The sequence below is a fragment of the Ostrea edulis genome, chromosome 5 (assembly GCF_947568905.1).
Source record: "Ostrea edulis chromosome 5, xbOstEdul1.1, whole genome shotgun sequence".
In the NCBI taxonomy this organism is placed as follows: Eukaryota; Metazoa; Mollusca; class Bivalvia; order Ostreida; family Ostreidae; genus Ostrea; species Ostrea edulis.
In genome coordinates this window covers 12,248,961-12,267,511 of record NC_079168.1, presented here as the reverse complement: position 1 = coordinate 12,267,511, position 18,551 = coordinate 12,248,961, and the positions used below count along the sequence as shown (strand labels likewise).

General features: G+C 33.2%; 1 protein-coding gene across 19 annotated transcripts in view; it reads left to right on the top strand.

The window, feature by feature from the left end:
- Positions 1-1,154: 1,154 nt before the first annotated feature.
- The window catches only part of LOC125649102 (uncharacterized), a 26,870-nt gene continuing 9,473 nt past the window's right edge, over positions 1,155-18,551 (top strand). For 5 of the 19 annotated variants that reach the window (XM_056166699.1, XM_056166703.1, XM_056166708.1 and 2 more), the window contains exons 1-5: positions 3,249-3,843; positions 9,625-9,662; positions 11,388-11,552; positions 12,843-12,910; positions 16,207-16,316. In XM_056166699.1, the coding sequence (XP_056022674.1) occupies positions 3,543-3,843; positions 9,625-9,662; positions 11,388-11,552; positions 12,843-12,910; positions 16,207-16,316 (682 nt within the window). In that variant the 5' untranslated portion in view covers positions 3,249-3,542. Of the gene's footprint in view, positions 1,571-3,172; positions 3,844-6,678; positions 6,789-7,020; positions 7,159-7,486; positions 7,754-8,310; positions 8,330-9,028; positions 9,530-9,624; positions 9,663-11,387; positions 11,553-12,842; positions 12,911-16,206; positions 16,317-18,551 lie in introns of those variants that run through there. The other 14 variants (XM_056166707.1, XM_056166701.1, XM_056166700.1 and 11 more) reach the window with 11 other exon arrangements.

Genomic DNA, 18,551 nt, shown 5'->3' with positions numbered 1-18,551 from the left:
GTTAATATCTCATAAACTTTCAACTGATTTAGTCTAATCACTGCATATGGATACACTTCACCTGAAATTTTTCCTCATTTTTATATTTCCATTTTAAGAAGGACATATGGTACAATGGTGTCTGTACGTCTGTCAATCATTTGGGGTTTTCTGTTTCTTTTTTCATTTCTCCGTCACGTAAATTGATATTATATGGAGGGTACATAATTTGGCTGGTTAACTCATCCTACAATTTTGAAGTGAGGATCTTCTTGTTTTACAGAGTGTATGTATGGGTATTGAAAATGTGCATGTGACAAGGATTTTCAATTTCTAAAATGTTTGAGAAAATTACAGGTTGTTGAACTTAGTCCATTTTGAGGAAATATATTAAAGGACATGGTTTGTCCACACATGTATATTTAACTGTGTCTGCCCTATTGGTTTTGACATATCATTTTGAATACTTGTTGATTTTGGAGTAAACATTGAGAGGTAATAAAAAAAAAAAAAAGCATTCAAGATTATGTCCAAAGACAGAGTTATCCCCCTTTGATAAGAGCACTCAATACTTTACGTACTGGTTCTAATTGAAAGTTTGAAAATTTGAAAAAGAATTTACTTGAAAGTGCAATCATTGCATTTTGTTGACATGAATACCTGTTGAAAATTGCATTATTTTGCTTAAAAGTTAGAATATGTATGAGAAAGATACTGCAGTTTCATCTTAATTCATTGAACACCAATTTTCCTCTGTGGTTCAACAAAACTAAGAAATCAAATGACCAATAATTAAAGTACATTGTTATATGAGAGGAAAAACCCAAGTTTAGCTGTCTATGAATTTACAACAAAACAATAAAGTTCATGCCCTCAAAAATTTATGAAATCACAGTAGTTATCTAATATTTAGCAGTACCTAAAAATTGCTGGTAAAATACTTAACAGATTTTACATGAACTGTGTTGGTGGTTTAAAATGGGAAATGTGCTCATAGACATTTGGTGTATTGAAACAAAAAGGTCATCACAATTTGAAGTTTTTATAGGGCTTAGAGAGCATGCTGCTTAATTTAAATGTCTCAAACAATAAAAATCTATTGTAGGTAAATGAAAAGTGGGCAGGTCAGGTTTTAAAGGAGATAAATGAGTATAAGCTTATCTTCATTTTATCATTGTTTGGTGAAGTTCCTACTGCATGCATTGTCTGCAATTTTTCAAAATCATTTTGGGGTAGACCTGTCTTGATGTTGGTCAGGTCATTTGAATGGTGAAAAAGATAGTGGAAAGAAAATACCATCAGTTTGCTCATTAGACTTACCAGGGACGATTATATTTCTGAAGTTGAGATAATCTTTTTTAGCCTGTTGAGAGAGATGCAATGGAAAGAAAAAAAACTGTCCTTTGGTTTTGTAAGTGTGAACTGAAGTGTAACCAAGCGAACTGTGGGAAAGATGACAAAACAAGATGTATACCCGCTAGTCCTGTTAAAGTCACAAAAATTTTATAAGAGAATTTGTTACTATGGATACCATTCCTGAGACTCTGCTACTCTTCCCAGATGAGGATACATACAACTGCATCATTAAAAGGTTTGTTGGAGTACAGATTTTTCTGAATGGAAATCTTTGTCGAACAAAGTTAAACTATTTTAAAGCATTATCTATGCCTGGCGTGGCCTATTTATTGTCATAGGACACTTATGGACCTTTTGATGATGCTTGTATGCTGCTTATTGAATGTTATCTACAATGATTTTTAAATATTCAGATATTCAGGGATAAAGCTTAGCATATCGTCATTTTTTTCCTTGTATGTGAGGAATAAGCAGGTGTCATTATAACAAAGATATTGTAGGATTCATCAAAAATTGATAGATAAAATTAGAATGGTTACCGTACCACTTAATACAAAACTATCAAGACAAGAAAGGTCATCAACATGCTGATCTCTTCAATCAGAGTTTATTCAATGAAAGTATAAGGACATTTTCTGCTTTCAAGGAAATGACATCAAAAGACATGCATTTTGTTGTTGCATGTAAAAATTAATCTCTTTGCATCTGGAGTTGGATCAAAGTGCTAATTTTCATTCTGTTGCCAAGTTTGACATGAAAGCATTAATGTGTATACACAGAGAGAAGAATTTATATAGGTGCTCAACAAGAATATTCAATAAACCACCTTTCCTGTGTAATTTACTTTTCATGTTATTTATGACCAATTTTTAATGCTGTCAATTACATACTTGAGACTTATCTATACTGGTTGCCGAGCTTTGGGGCAAGTAGTATGTAATTTATATGAATATTTTTACTGTAATACAAATTACAGTCGCAATAAAATAATTGGCACTGAAGGCAGTTGAGAAGTGTCATTTTATAGAATTTAGATCATGTTGCTTCAAAACCAATTGAATGTAAAGGATTTTCTTTTTAAAATTGTTACTTTGCTGTAAATGATGTACATATGATCCAAATGAATTTTCTTTATACAGATAATGATCATGTATTGTGGGGAATTAGAAAGAGACCTGACCAATAGACAATTATGCATGCATTCAATAAAAAATAGGAAAGGTGCCTAAGTGATGATACATGTATATAGTATATAACTCATAGTCTGACAACACAATGTTATAAGGTAATAAAACAGAGTAAAGGCCTTCTCATAACACTCTAAGTCAATTAACAGGCAAATCTTCTCAATTAGTGCACAGTTGAGAAATTGATAGTCATCAGTAAATCCAATGGACAGAATGGTGCTTAAGTTCATGTCCAATGACTTTTTCTCATGATTTACTGACATGGAGGATACTTGTGTTCTGCCACCATTGTGGTTATTAATAGCATGGCTTGACCATAAGGTTCCTGTCCAGTGTGAGAAGGCACCCAGGGCTGGAGTGACCAGATGTGGGGGATCTGCAATGGAATGCAATCTGGTGTATAGGTGAACCAATAATCTCCTAGATTAGAAATATTCTTCTACTAGATAGTTGTAAACTCTGATATCAATCATCAATTTTTTGGAAAATTTGGGAATTCAGGGAAATTTTACATTCCAGGTAATTGATACTAAGTCCTTGAGAATAAAAAATCATTGCAGAAAGGATTCGAGATTTCTGAAGGAGCTAGTCTTTCCTCGTATGATTCCCCAGCAGATATTGAATTTTGTTTGCCATGGCAATGATTGGCCAGAACAGGTTCTGTTTACTTGGATGTAGTGGGAGATGAAAGAGGTGGGAAATCTGTAACCTGCTCTTATAATCAGAAACTCCAAACATTTCTATTTTCATATGATTTTAAAGGTTCCTGAGATATTGTTTGGTGGAGGGCAATTTTTTTCTGAAAATGTGCCAAAGCCTATTATTGCCAGGATGAAGTTAATTCATTCTGTATGTTGAGCACCAGAAGCTTTAGTGTATGCTAGCTAAACAGTTATTATCTAGTACCAGTGTGTGTTGGACGAATATTACGTACATTATGATTTCATGAAAATACAAACAGGAACTTTTAGTTGTGATCACTTCTCAGTGGTGTTGATTTGTCACAGAATTCTGTGATAAATGAAGAAAACTTCATTTCATCATGGTGACTTAGCTGAAAACATGGTGCCAGACTCTGAGGAGATCAGAAAAATGGCAACAAAGAAAATGAGGACGGGACTGACAAAAATCAAGATGTATTTGAAGGAGCCCCGGAGTAGTGATGAAATGTGGTGTATTTTCAGAGTGGCTATCCCAGGAGAACCACCGCCCTCCGAAGAAGAAAAGGCGGGAGATGAACAGAAACCGGAGCTGGCTAAGAATGATGGCAAGGCAGAGGAAAGAAAATCCGAGAATTCATCAGGAGTAGAGGATGGAAGGGGTAGGTTCATCTGATAGATTACTGCCAGATCTTGATATTCTTCTCCATGCTCTCATACATTTTGTACATACCTTTCTTACAACAAACAGATGTAATCAGGCCTTGTTTTACATCAAATACATGCCTCTTGCATATAAGCAGATCTGTACAATATGTACAAACCCTCTGCATTTTTAATTTGTTCATGGCAACATCTGCAGCTGCATATTTTACTTCAATAGACAAATTTCATGTTCTGATGATGACCACCCCAAAACCGGTCAACCAAAAAAAAATTACGGGTGCATTCTCATCTTTGATATGTTGGTAATCTGTTTATTTCTTCTAGTTTACATCAAATGTTATAAAGAATTTCTCTGATGAAACCAAATCAATGTTAGACAATGAAATGTTCAAAGTCTGTGTGTGAGTATTTTGGGTTAGATATTGTTTAATGACTGGCGCGTGTATATCTTAATGATATGTTTAACATATTTCTAATTGCCACATTTTTCCTAGTTTTAATTTATCTTGCTATGACCAGCTTATTAATCTTGTAAGGCAAATGATCTGTTTATTTTTATGCTCTAAGGGCACGGTCACACTCAATTGACAGCATGATATATTAAATACGAATCAGATCAGAGGTTAGATACAATGGCTAAATCATCATGTAATGAAATTCTCTGTACCTAGGGCTGAAGAGATGACACTCCCACCACTGCATCTTTCAAATTAGATGTAATTCATCATAATCTTAGAGTTTTTGTTTTCAAGCAGATCTAATCCGTATAATCCGTATTAATGTGAAAATTGTTTTGTTTGCATGTATACACAAGTGTATAAATCATTAATAGAAACTTATTTTAAAAGTTCTTATTTCTCAAATTATCTTAATAATACTCTCATTTAGGTAACAAAATATTGTCATATGATTAATTGGTCAATGTAAATAGTACAGAATTATGACTTGACTTAATTTCTTCTCTCCTTGTGGAGAATATTTCAATAGGGCCTCCAATATGTATTCTCCATTAGCTCCTGTCTTGAGCTGCTCTTGCAATTTCATTCCAACTAAAAGTTCTTATTTCTCTTATCCGAAATACTCTCAGGTAGGTGATAGAATTCTGTGATATTATTATTAATTAGGCTTATTAATTAGGCACTGTTAAACAATACAGAATTATACTGCGACTATAAACCTATATTGATGATAATTTTATATGTATGATATAGATCACATTTAAAATGGAAAAAGCTATTTAATGGGAGTATAAGTTGTTAACCATAACTTTAACAAAGTGCTGTTTAACAGATGTTAATCTCCTGAAAGTTTAAGTAAGCATAAAGAAAGGCCGTCATTAATAAGGATGTTCAACTCGCTTATTGATGTTTTGGTTCACAATTTAATTCAATGGATCAATATCTTTAACAAGTTTAACAACAGTTTCCTTTATTTTTCTGCTCCCTTTATGATCAAATGAAGCAATTTAGTTTCTCTCTTTCTTTCTTTTTTATTTGAATGAGATCTTGAATAACTTTAATTGATATTCTACCCGAGTGATAATGGTCTTCTGGGCAGAAAAGTACACTTAACCTCAAGACTTTAAATAATTGTAATCAACAGCAATTAGAGAAAATCTCGACAAGGAAAATTCTCATTTTCCAACATTAAAACTTGATTTTTCATGTACTTTTTACAGACAACCTGTACTAGTGTCAAGGGGAAAATATACTTAACTCTCAGATAGTAATTCTTCTAGTAAAATTCACAGTGAATGAGAGATTATCAGGAAGTCAGAGTGAAAAGATAGCTGAGGATTAAGGTCAGTCTCAGACCCATAAGAATCCTCTTTAACAGTAAATCCCTCAATATTAGGGGTTTACAAGTTACATCTAACTGCTTTGTGTAGCTGGTCTTAAAGTCCAGGCCTAACTATAAACAGATGATTACCCAGATTAAATTACATAAGGTACTGACCATTTTATGGATAGTTGTCTAATCTTTATGGAGTTGTGGGATTTTATAGTTTAAATTTCTTTGATACTCCTTTGAAAGAGTTCAGGTGGTACCTCTAAAGAGAGGTTAAATATTTTGATTTTAAGGTACATGTAGCCCCACCCTCATGTGATGTCATAGGTTTTGCAAATCTTTATTCAATTAAACTTTGTGCATGATAGAAATATATCTTGGGGGAATTCCCTGGGTATAATTCAAAGTTTGGTGATGGTAGAATAATTCTATTTTCTATAAATAATCAATTTATTAATATATTTAAAAAATGTTTTCAAGGGAAATAACTGATGGTGTTTCCCTATATTGTATGTCTATTATACATTGATTTCCTTGATATCCACAATTAATTTATATACATGTATATATTTGTTGGAATTCAAATTTTGTCTGGATCTTATGTAATTTTATTATGCTGTTTAATGAAAATGATTGATTTTCTTATGTTGACATATACTTCTGTTTATGAATGTCTGAAATCTTTAAAAAAAGGTGCAACACCTTATTGATTGGTTGAATTAAGCTATATTAAGTGGAAATTAATAACAGTTTTTCTATGTTGCATTATTGATAATTTAAGTAACATAAGGGTGGAGCTTCCTTAAGTTATCTAGAGAATAGGGTTTCATGAATTCTTAGGGGAAACATACTGGCAGACATTCATTCAGATCATTTAGATTTCTGATGCTTTTAGTCTGAAAATTCACTGCACATGTTGTTTTGATACTTTTTGAAAATATTGCATAGCAGCTTGTCAGATAATGAAAGTCATACTGCAGAGTCCGTATAATAATCATTAGATGTGACGTATTCTTAAAAATTCTCACGCATTCTTCCATGCTGTTTGAGTGTACCTATTGAAAACCCCTGCAGTGAATTCCACAGTGATGTATGGTCAGATGAGAGGAAATATGAAAAGGGCTTTGCTGTGCTGAAGGCCTGTCAGTATAAGGTCTTTATTTCTCAAGTTCATACAGTTTTTAATGAGTTGTAATGTGACCATGTTTTATACTAATATTCAATCACTCCACTTTGCAGGCTCCAAAAAAAAAAATTATTGATAGTTTTCGAGCTATATCTATGTACTAGACATTCCTGACTTATGAGTTAAAATTTTCAATGACTGTTAATTTTTGTAAGTGCATACTTCCTATTTCATGTGTAATAATGCAGAGTGCTCTCTGAAAATGTCAAACAAATATTAATAGTTTCACAGTCTGAATTAAGCACGCCTCATCATAGTGAAAAGAGTTTTCATTTCATCATTGGTATTTGAGCCAATGATATTTGTGAAGTGGAAATTTACCTTTCTTTATATCTGGGTAGGTACCCCTTTAAGCATTGATCTTGAACTGTATATCAGGGTAGGGCATTGATTTTGAACTCGTGTTCAAGTAGGAGATTCAGGTCATTTATGAATCCATCTCAGTGTTCGTCTACACAGTAAATGTACAATGGTATATTGTCTAGACCTGTAACATCTTAAAAAATAATCTTTGAATAAAGAAATTGTCCCTCGGCTAATGGAAAAATGCAAACCTCTGAATTTCAATGTTCAAGAACTGTATGAGTTTTAACAAGCAGAAAATTTAAATAACCAGCTTAGAGAAGAACGAGAGAGAGAGAGTGTTGAAAAGTTTAAACTTTTTAAAAGTATGGCTTTGGTGCGAGGTTAAGATGTATGGTAAGAGCTGCTAATAATTAATACTCTTGTTCATGTCTGGATTGAGTTGGTCAAGGAGATTTCAGCTGGTGTGTGATGAACTGTTCGGGATATACTGAGCCTTTCTGGAGTGAAATTGTCAGTCTGAAATGTGAGTGAGGAACCAGGATATCAGTAATTTTTGTCATATGTCGGAATAATTTGAGTTGGAACAAGTCCAAGCTTTTTGAAGTTCACACAGAAAATGAACCATAGTAAGTGAGTTTTGTTAGTAATCAGCCATTTTGTCTTCTTATGTGTGTTTTTGTGAACATCTGTGACTCTTTTATTCAATATCATGTGATGGGTCTTGTGCAGAACATCTCAAGTAGTATACTGCATTGTGTTTCATAAAAGAATATAAATGGTAAACTTAAGTACACGTGTAAATAAGTGTTGGTATAATATGCAGGCGTGGTATTTGTAGTGAAAAGTGAGAAGTATGTACCAAGAGCACATCAAAATCCACGGTTGTAAATGTACATGTAGCTTTCTTGAAGTCATTTCAACAAGCCCTTATAAATCCTTGATGAGTTTGTCAAGTTTCTTGGGTGTTTTTTGTGTGTAGAATTCCCAAGTATATTTCCTCATCCTTATTTAATTATTTAACAGTTCTTACGATTTGACAGATCAATGTTCCACTGGGAATACACACACTAATATTGATATCTGAGCGTGACAGCTGCCAACATTTCCTCAGTTTAAATGTTTGACTGTGATTAGATTAAGTCCGGGGGTGTTGACAGAGATCCTCTACAGGTGGGAGGGTGGGTGTTAGATTTTTACCAAAGGTAAAAACGTATGATAAGGGTATGAGATGAGAGTAATTTAGGTACTGATATGGACTTGAGGTAGCCTCAAATTGCACGGAGAAAGAAGTACACAGCATCTGAATACCATAAAATTGTTTTTAATTTTCATTGTCTCCATGGCATGGACACACCCACAAATTCAAATTCCCTAGGAGAAAATGAACCTCAATAAAGAATACAGCCATGAAATAAGGTCTCCATGAAGAGGCAATTTTTTTTCAAACCACGGAAAATCTGACCCCACAATAATAAGTGACCCCTTCAGTACATGGTTTAAGAGTTGCATCATGTGCCAGTAGTAAAAAAAAGTTCATTGTTTTTCAAACAAAACTGATGGAGGTGAAGAAATAATCATATCTGTTCCATTGCTTAAAAAGGAAAGCCGCGATTATGTAGTGATTCACAGGGTTTAAATTTTCGTTTACTGTAGATATACAACTGTCAATGTCTTTTCCAACATTATGGCAATTCAAAGGCTTTGTACTCGGAAATCCGGTCCCAGATTTTGTATGGAACCCATTGAATTCGGAAGAACATTAAATAAAGTGAACTTCCCTGCCAATTCTTTCCATCTATCTATAGCCATAAATATAAACAGATGTTTTTGTTACGAGAGGATAAATACACAATCCTTAGGTAAGGGACTGAGATGTGTATTGGGGGATCGAGTTAATTCAATATTGACGGGGCCTTCCTGCCTTTCTATTAAATGTCCAAATAGATAACTATATCAGTATGTGCGACATTTAATGAATTTGATATATTTTTAATCTTACGGAAAGATAAGATTGATCAGACGTACAAGATCGTTTATTCAAACACAGCATAGGATCTACCTGTGTGTGTAGGTGCATGTCACAGGAAAGGCTAGGGTAGTATGGATTTGCAAATAACAGTGGTGAATTTGTTCCTGAGTATTTACAGTACAATTTCAAAGTGGTACTAATTCGGAGATAACAGCTGGGGTGAAGTTTTGATCAAAGTGTGCCATTTGGATTCTTTGTGCCGCAGGAATTTAATGTTTGTTTTGTTTTGTTATTTTACAATTCAATTGTCGATTGGAGATGATAATTGAAGATTTAAAACCTTTAAATTCAGTGGATTCCACCACATAACGTGGCCCCTAATGGGCGATCTGTGAAAGAAGTCAAAACTCTTTTGTCTTGCTTTGTGCTTACGGTAAATTTTACTATTATATTAGGTGAAAATAGAAAAGTAATTAGATTTGACCTTAAAAGGCAATTCTGCAAACTTTTCTTTTTATTTTTTTTCAGCCATGGAGCAAATACAGTTGACAGAACAGATAGCAATGGTAAATATTCTACTTCAATACACATTTCCACTGTATATCAGGTTTTCCAATCAGGGACAGACATTGGGTAATTACAAGTTAGATATATTCTCGTTAAAACAGGTCATAAGACGCGACCTCTAGTAATGATATTAATCAGTGCTATAGGACAGTAAAGGTTATATCTGATTATCAAGTTAAACATAGTTAACTGGTAAAATTTCACAACTTGTACCCTGCATGTACCATTAAATTAGTGTCAAATCTTTAAAGTCCTTGAAGTAATCTTTTTGTTAATGGGTTTATTTCTGTGAATAATTGACTCTTGCCATTAGTTATTTTCATGTATTTTGACAGATTAAACTGTGATTTTTTCTTCTCTTTTACACGAGATAATTTTCCTTAATTTGTGATAATTATAACTTATGTAAATGAGTTGCATTTTTGAAATCTCAGAACACTTCTATACAAAGAAATTACATGTACTCAAAATTTCATGGATTCTGAAAAAATGAATTTTAAACAGAACAGTCATGTGATCAGGATTAACGAGCGTACCAGACACCATGATGTAACGATTATTGAATTACGGCAATACTAGAATAGTTCCTGGTTCAATGGGGTTCAGAATAAAGCTTCATTTCCTATCCTACTTTGTGATCTGAATTCCTAAAGCATCCATCATTTCCTGATTATAACAGTTGACAGGGATGTACAGTTATATAATAATAAACACATACACATGTGTGAAGACCAAAATGTGACAGATTTCCTCAGACCAAATATATAAATCTATTTTTATCATGTATAATGAGTAAAATTGTACATAAAATCATCATTAAGAAGACCAGTTGTATCACATTTACTTACAATAAATCAATCTTAGAGCCACAGTGAGACACGGTTACAATGAACACACTTATAACAAACTCACACTTATAATGAATTCACACTTATAATGAACTCACACTTATAACAAACTCACACTTATAATGAATTCACACTTATAACGAACTCACACTTATAACAAACTCACACTTATAATGAATTCACACTTATAACGAACTCACACTTATAACAAACTCACACTTATAATGAATTCACACTTATAACGAACTCACGCTTATAACGAATTCACTCTTATAACGAATTCACACTTATAACGAACTCACACTTATAACGAACTCACACTTATAACGAACTCACGCTTATAACGAATTCACACTCACAGTGAGGGGATTTTCATCCCCTGTAGTTTTGTAACATATCATGAACTTATCGGGTATAATGAATTATGCTTATAAGTGGAATAAAGACTGTTTGTTTCCAGCCCTTCACTATAAATGTGTTTGTTTTAATTTGCAAGAGTCCACATGATTGAAATGTAATTTCTATTCCCAAAAAAGATGTGTTAATTATTGTAAAATAAGGGGGAAGAAAATTATGAAATCATGCACATGTGCAACAGTGTAATTTCACAAAAATATGAATTTACTTAGCTAATATCTATTTATGAAATATTCATCTTCATTGGCATTGAAAAAAAATATCCTCATGTATAAATCAACAATGCTGCTTTCTCACAAAAAAAGTCCATTTGAATGTATTTAATGCTTTATTTAATGAGGATTGTAAACAGCCCTTGGGCTAGGAGTATGCTCTCCTCAATTTGAATGTATCTACAGTACCTGTATAGATATTGACAACTGTAAGTAGTAGGCTAATTGTGACTCATTGTAACTTAAGGTTCAGGACATGGTTCAGGAGATGAAGTTCAGCTTCACGTCGGCCATGGAGGAGCTAGCTAAGACACAGTATGGTGACGAATCCCTACAACAGCAGCTGTCAAACGACCGAGAGAGTAATCTACAACAAATCACAGAACTCACCGACCTAGTCAAAAGTCTCAAGGTCAGTTATAACTCTGCATTCACAAGTCTCAAGGTCAGTTATAACTCTGCATTCACAAGTCTCAAGGTCAGTTATAACTCAGCATTCACAAGTCTCAAGGTCAGTTATAACTCAGCATTCACAGGTCTCAAGGTCAGTTATAACTCAGCATTCACAAGTCTCAAGGTCAGTTATAACTCTGCATTCACAGCTGTCAAGGTCAGTTATAACTCTGCATTCACAGGTCTCAAGGTCAGTTATAACTGTGCATTCATAGGTCTCAAGGTCAGTTGTAACTCTGCATTCACAGATCTCAAAGTCAGTTATATCTCTGCATTCACAGGCCTCAAGGTCAGTTATAACTCTGCACTCACAAGTCTCAAGGTCAGTTTAAACTCTGCATTTACAGGTCTCAAGGTCAGTTTAAACTCTGCATTTACAAGTCTCAAGGTCAGTTTAAACTCTGCATTCACAGGTCTCAAGGTCAGTTTAAACTCTGCATTCACAGGTCTCAAGGTCAGTTTAAAATCTGCATTTACAAGTCTCAAGGTCAGTTTAAACTCTGCATTCACAGGTCTCAAGGTCAGTTTAAACTTTGCATTCACAGGTCTCAAGGTCAGTTTAAACTCTGCATTTACAAGTCTCAAGGTCAGTTTAAACTCTGCATTCACAGGTCTCAAGGTCAGTTTAAACTCTGCATTCACAAGTCTCATGGTCAGTTATAACTCTGCATTCCTGACAAGTGTCCTTGACATAAGTTTTACATGCATTACCAGTATGGACATCAAAATACTGTCTGTGTACTTTTTTGTGGGATTTATATTCTGGTGACTGTTGGATTCATAAATGTGCTGTTTTATGATTTGTGCCAAACAACACATCTGTATGAATATTGTATTTATATAGAAACATGAATAGCACTAATTCATAATCACACCATGTTGTTCCTGACCTGCAAAATCATGATTTAAATTTGTTAGAATTTGTAGAAATGCAATGATTATCAACTCTAGATCAATTTAACAAAACTCACTCCTGTAAACTTGAGATAGAAAAAGATTTAACATACTTACATGAATATCATCAAGAACTCATACATTCAGTGAAATAGACAACGCACAATTAATTTATTAACTGTAAGGATATGAAAGGGATAATGATTTTGTTAAACAGTAAGAAATAATAACATGATAGTCTGATTGCAATTAATGGTTTTTATTTCTTGTATGATGCTACTTTTTTTTTTTTTTTACCATAATGCTCAATTCAGAAAATGATCCCATTTTGTGAAGATGATTTCATATTTTGCAGTCAGAAGTAGACTCAATCAAAACTGAGTTGAATGGAGTTGTAGCCTCACAGAAAACTCTGGAAGAGAAGTAGGTGCTTTTGAACTTTATGAAGCCTGTGAATGTAATTTTTGCATGAAACAGATTTTATGGTCTTGTTTTTGAATAGAAAAATATGAGATCTAAGCTTTGTAGTGTTCTGAATGAGATAAATATGTGATCTAAGCTTTATAGATTTGTTCAGCATCTTAACTAGATGAATGTGAGATCCAAGCCATATAAGGTGTAGACTTGTTTTAAACGAGACAAATATGAGATCTAAGTTTTGTAAACTTGTTTTTAATGAGACAAATATGAGATCTAAGCTTTGTAAACTTGTTTTTAATGAGACAAATCTGAGATCTAAGTTTTGTAAACTTGTTTTTAATTAGACAAATATGAGATCTAAGCTTTGTAAACTTGTTTTAAATGAGACAAATATGAGATCTAACCTTTGTAAACTTGTTTTTAATGAGACAAATATGAGATCTAAGCTTTGTAAACTTGTTTTAAATGAGACAAATATGAGATCTAACCTTTGTAAACTTGTTTTTAATGAGACAAATATAAGATCTAAGCTTTGTAAACTTGTTTTTAATGAGACAAATATGAGATCTAAGCTTTGTAAACTTGTTTTTAATGAGACAAATATGAGATCTAAGCTTTGTAAATTTTTGTTTTTAATGAGATAAATATGAGATTTGAGCTTCATAGACTTGTTTTCAGTGAGACAAATATGAGAAAAGGGCTTTGTAAACTTGTTTTTAATTAGACAAATATGAGATCTAAGTTTTGTAATGTTTTTAATGAGAAAAATACGAGATTTTAGCTTTGTAAACTTGTTTTTAATGAGACAAATATGAGATTTAGCTTTGTAATGTTTTAATGAGACAAATATGAGATGATTCTGAGGCATCTCCATCTTCATCTTGCATTCAATGTCATTTTGTGGAGAAGTAACTACCCATAGATAATCTCCTCTGTGTGTGAAGGGGTTGTTTTTATATCTCCTCCTCTACTTAGGTTCACAATTATGTAATGTTAGGAACATACTATCAGTCCTAGTACCAGGTGCCAAAAATTGCAGTTTAAAGGCGTGTTGTCCCGGTATCAGCTGTTTTATCACAATTATATCAATGTACAGAAATATGCACCAAAGCATTAGTCATAACACAATATGTCAACGTGGATCTATATCGAACCGGTGACACATGTGATTCATTTCATGTACCATTACTATACTGTGTCTGTTCCACTGATGTTCTGAGATACTTATTTATGTAGAATATACATTTATGTGCAAATTTCAACAACTGAATTTCATTTCATTACCCCATATCAAATTCCATTATACATTAAATAAAAACTTGATGAAATAAAGATTGGGTCTTCTTATGGAGTACTAAATAGAGAAATGATTTATAAACTTTTCACGAAATGATGAAGCAATTTTTAGTGGATTTCTCTTTCCATAGTTATCTTGTAGATCAGACATTTATTTTGGGTTCATTGGTGTAAAATTACAGAGGAGACAAAACGCATTCACTGTCATTCTGACTTTGTGAATCTGATACGTGGAGATACATATACCAGATTAAGTGTAATCCTATGTAAGTTTCTCATCCCTGTGTGAGCTTTGTAATTGGAGGAGCTGAAGAAAAGTATATGCTAATTAAATAAATGTAAAGGACTGATGCAGCTGTTAGTTGTAGAACATCAAAAGTCCCTGGACGCTGTTTTTAAGGAGGAGGTGTACATTCTAAATTGCCATAAAGAAAAACAATAGGATATGTGTAATACATGTAATGTTATAATGTTTAAAATTTCAAATCTTGCCACCTGTCGTTTAAAATCACTCAGGAAAAAATTGAAAACCCCTACAGGACTCAAATGCCCAATCTACAGCCTAATGCTTTGATCCACTGAACTAAACAGTAATTCATTTTAGAAGGACGAAGATTTCATTTCTGTATCATCAGCATACTACCGATTTAAAAAAATGTTACAACGTGTCACTCCTCCTTTAAAAGATTACAAAACTTGAAATATAGAAGGTATTCTTATAGAAGACAAAAAAATGGCTACTTTTCCCACAGTTCAATGGTAAAAATTTTTATCAGACACTTGTGTGAAAGAAAATTGAGGAATCGGTATAGAAATTGGAATCTCCTTGTCATAATATTTGTCTATTGTTGAGTACATTTTTCTGAGGTTTATCAGGCTATGTCAATGTTTGACAGAAGTTTGACAGGAGAAATGTGATTCTACATTTAAAAGGTTTAAAGTACATGTACTGTAAGAGTTAGATTGCACCAAGATTATACCAACACCTCCATGAGATAAACTAATTGGACATTTTGTTTGCTTTCTTTTTTTGAACCATTAGATTCTAACACATTGTATAGTCTTTCAACATTAGCCGTGGCCCCCACCCAGTTAGTATTGTGGTGTTGCATGTGTACAGTTGTAGCCAGCAATAGTTGGTCGCTGATTTCCATCGGGAGGAATGTCAGCTGTAGTAGGAGGTGTATTGTGAACAATAGGTTGTCTGGTTGGAGGTTTTGTGCACCAGTCTGTAGAGAGAATTGAAGAGGTTCAAGTAACCATGTCAGGTCTCTTTTACAATAATGCTTCAAATATCCCAACATACATAAAGATGTTAAAACTTTGATGATTTTGACTGATTCTATCTCTATCCACAATTGAATTTACAAAACACGGGAGTGAAGGGATTGGTAGAAGATTTCTTTAATGGTTTAATTTTAAGCCATTTCCTTGATGTTTACTTTTAAAAAAAGATGTAAACTTTATTAGTTAAAGGACCCATGTTGTCAAACTTGTAAAAAAGTATCCACAGGGACTGTATCACAATAGAAAAGTTTCCACAGGGACTATCACAATTAATAGAAAAGTATTCACAGGGACTGTATTACAATAAAAAAAAAGTATCCTACAGGGTCTGTATCACAATAGAAAAGTATCCACAGGGACTGTATTACAATAGAACAGTATCCACAGGGACTGTATCACAATAGAAAAGTATCTACAGGAACTGTATTACAATAGAAAAGTATCCACAGGGACTGTATCACAATAGAAAAGTATCTACAGGGACTGTATCACAATAGAAAAGTATCCACAGGGACTGTATTACAATAGAAAAGTATCCACAGGGACTGTATTACAATAGAACAGTATCCACAGGGACTGTATTACAATAGAAAAGTATCTACAGGGACTGTATTACAATGCAAGCAAAGGCAAGGAAGCCACACTTTTATATGTTGAGAAAAATATATCTCTTGTTCTTTGCGTAGAATTACTGATTGTGTCGTTGATCTTTTCAGGTTTAAGTCGGAGAAGCCACGTGTCTTGGAGTCTCCAGCCCCAGACTCCACCAGAAAAGATGTGGGCCCGATGGTTCAGCCTTACTTAGCAAGTCTTCATCAACAGAAAGGTAGAAAAGTTCCCAACTTACTGCACAGATATTTTATATTTCTTCAATTCAAGCATAATTCATCTTAACTATTATATGAGAAATTTCCAGTCACAGTAGGTCAAGCATAGGGCACTTGATTTACAATAGGAAGGTCATGGGTTTGAACTCCAGCCATGTCAGACCTGAGGCATTAAGGTGGAGAATGTTTCCTTTGCCAAATGCTCTGCGTCAGAAGTTATATCATGTACATGAGGACCTTAAAAACCGAGGTCGAGTGTCACAGTGGGCATTGACACAGTCAAGAACCCACACCTCTAAAGGCTTGTTCCTGTTTTGCACACATTTGACTATTAGATCTATAACAAATGTGTGCAAATCAGGAATTTGTCCAGTTTTTAAATTTGCTATAGTCTGTATGATACTTTGCTGAAATGTAGAGATTTAAAACCATTAATAAACTATCTTCTGCTGCAGTTTATTTCTTGGTTTATCTTGAATAAACAAACATATACAAAGTATTTTCTACAATTCATATCTCAATTTATTTTTTAACAACTTAAAATCAAGGTAAAACTATTTAATTATCTTACATCATATTTACTGACCAGCACTATTAGTTGAAGATGATGTGATGCAGACTGAATTCTGCTGTAATAGGGTTAAATCTCAGATGGAGAATAGATTATAATTGTTATCAAAACATAATTCTCAGTACCTATTGTCCTAAACCTCTTTATCCAATGTGTGCAAAACTGGAACACACCTATCTAAATGGTCCAAACATATTAGTTGAGGTAGGGATATGGGAAACTTCACCTATGGCTGATGACATCACTACATGAGTGAAATGATTCTTGAAAGGGTATAAAACTCCAAACAAAATTTGAGAAAGATTTTTGTTTCATCATTATGAGCAAATTCAAGAGTTCCTGATTGTGTTGTAAAGATACATGTTCATGCGTGAATTCCCCCCAAAATATGTATATGTTTTCAAATTCTCGTTTACTTGTATACATACTATAGTTATGAGTTGGTGTTATGGGATTTCATAAACTGACATGAGTTTAAAACCATTGTGCATTGCCAATTTTTTATATTAATATTTGATGAAAGAGTACCTCTGGAATGAATGTAGAATTTATATCAATAGAATATCAGTCAATATCATTATCACTCATACTGGACGTAAAGATTCAATAGTCATCAAGAGACAACCCTGAAGAATTTCATAACAATTCATCCAATGTCAATTTCATTTTGAAATCTACCTCCATATTCCATACATGATCTCTTTGTGCAGTACTTGAATAGAGAAATACGTACAGTGTTAATATAGACCAACTCATTGTAATAGATCTACCTTTCCTGTTTTGTTAAGACTACTAGCTAGCTAGACTTTTATAATAGAGCTACGCTGAAAATATGATAATATATATTCATATTTCATTATATTCAAATTCTATGAACAAGGATAAATATTTTTCTGAATGGAAAACATGAGATTAATTTGCCAACGAATTGCAGACCAGATATTAGAATTTAGAAATAATCGGAATTACCTTTCACTTATATATATATGATATATAGATTAAAAAATGTCGGATCTAAAAAGATACAAGGCTAATAAGACAGAAGCACTGAAAAAGCCATGACACTGTTAGTTATCTAAACCTCAAATTTTCAGCACAACCCGTGTCTTTATCAAGAGACATATATATTACATAAACAAATATCACATACTACACATTACCAAAAAAATTTTAAAAAATATTAATAATCTACATCGTTAACAAAAATAATACACTGATAGACTAAATTGAGTATAAACAATCTTATCAGATATGTTGGTGATGTAACAGCCATGCCAAATTCCAGTACGCTTTCACATTTAGAGATTATTTATTCTCAATTTAGACAATATATTCATACAATTAGATGTATATGATTTTAAATAATATATGTACATATACAATTGGACCTTTATGATAGCCGTTGTCCCATAAGCTGGTACTCTACACACACGAGATTTTCCCATCCAATGTGTTCCAGCATTATTCACTGAATGTTACGTAGTTCGCTGACTTGAAACAGTAATAATACATAACTTAAGATTAGGTATATAATTAACTCTATCACTAGATGAAGTTTGCAAGTCTTCTGTACAGAAATATTAAGAAATTACGTTTCAAAAGACTTGTAGAATAAATGTGTTTTTAGAGAAATTAAGCATTGTATAAAGCTGATTTTAAGAGA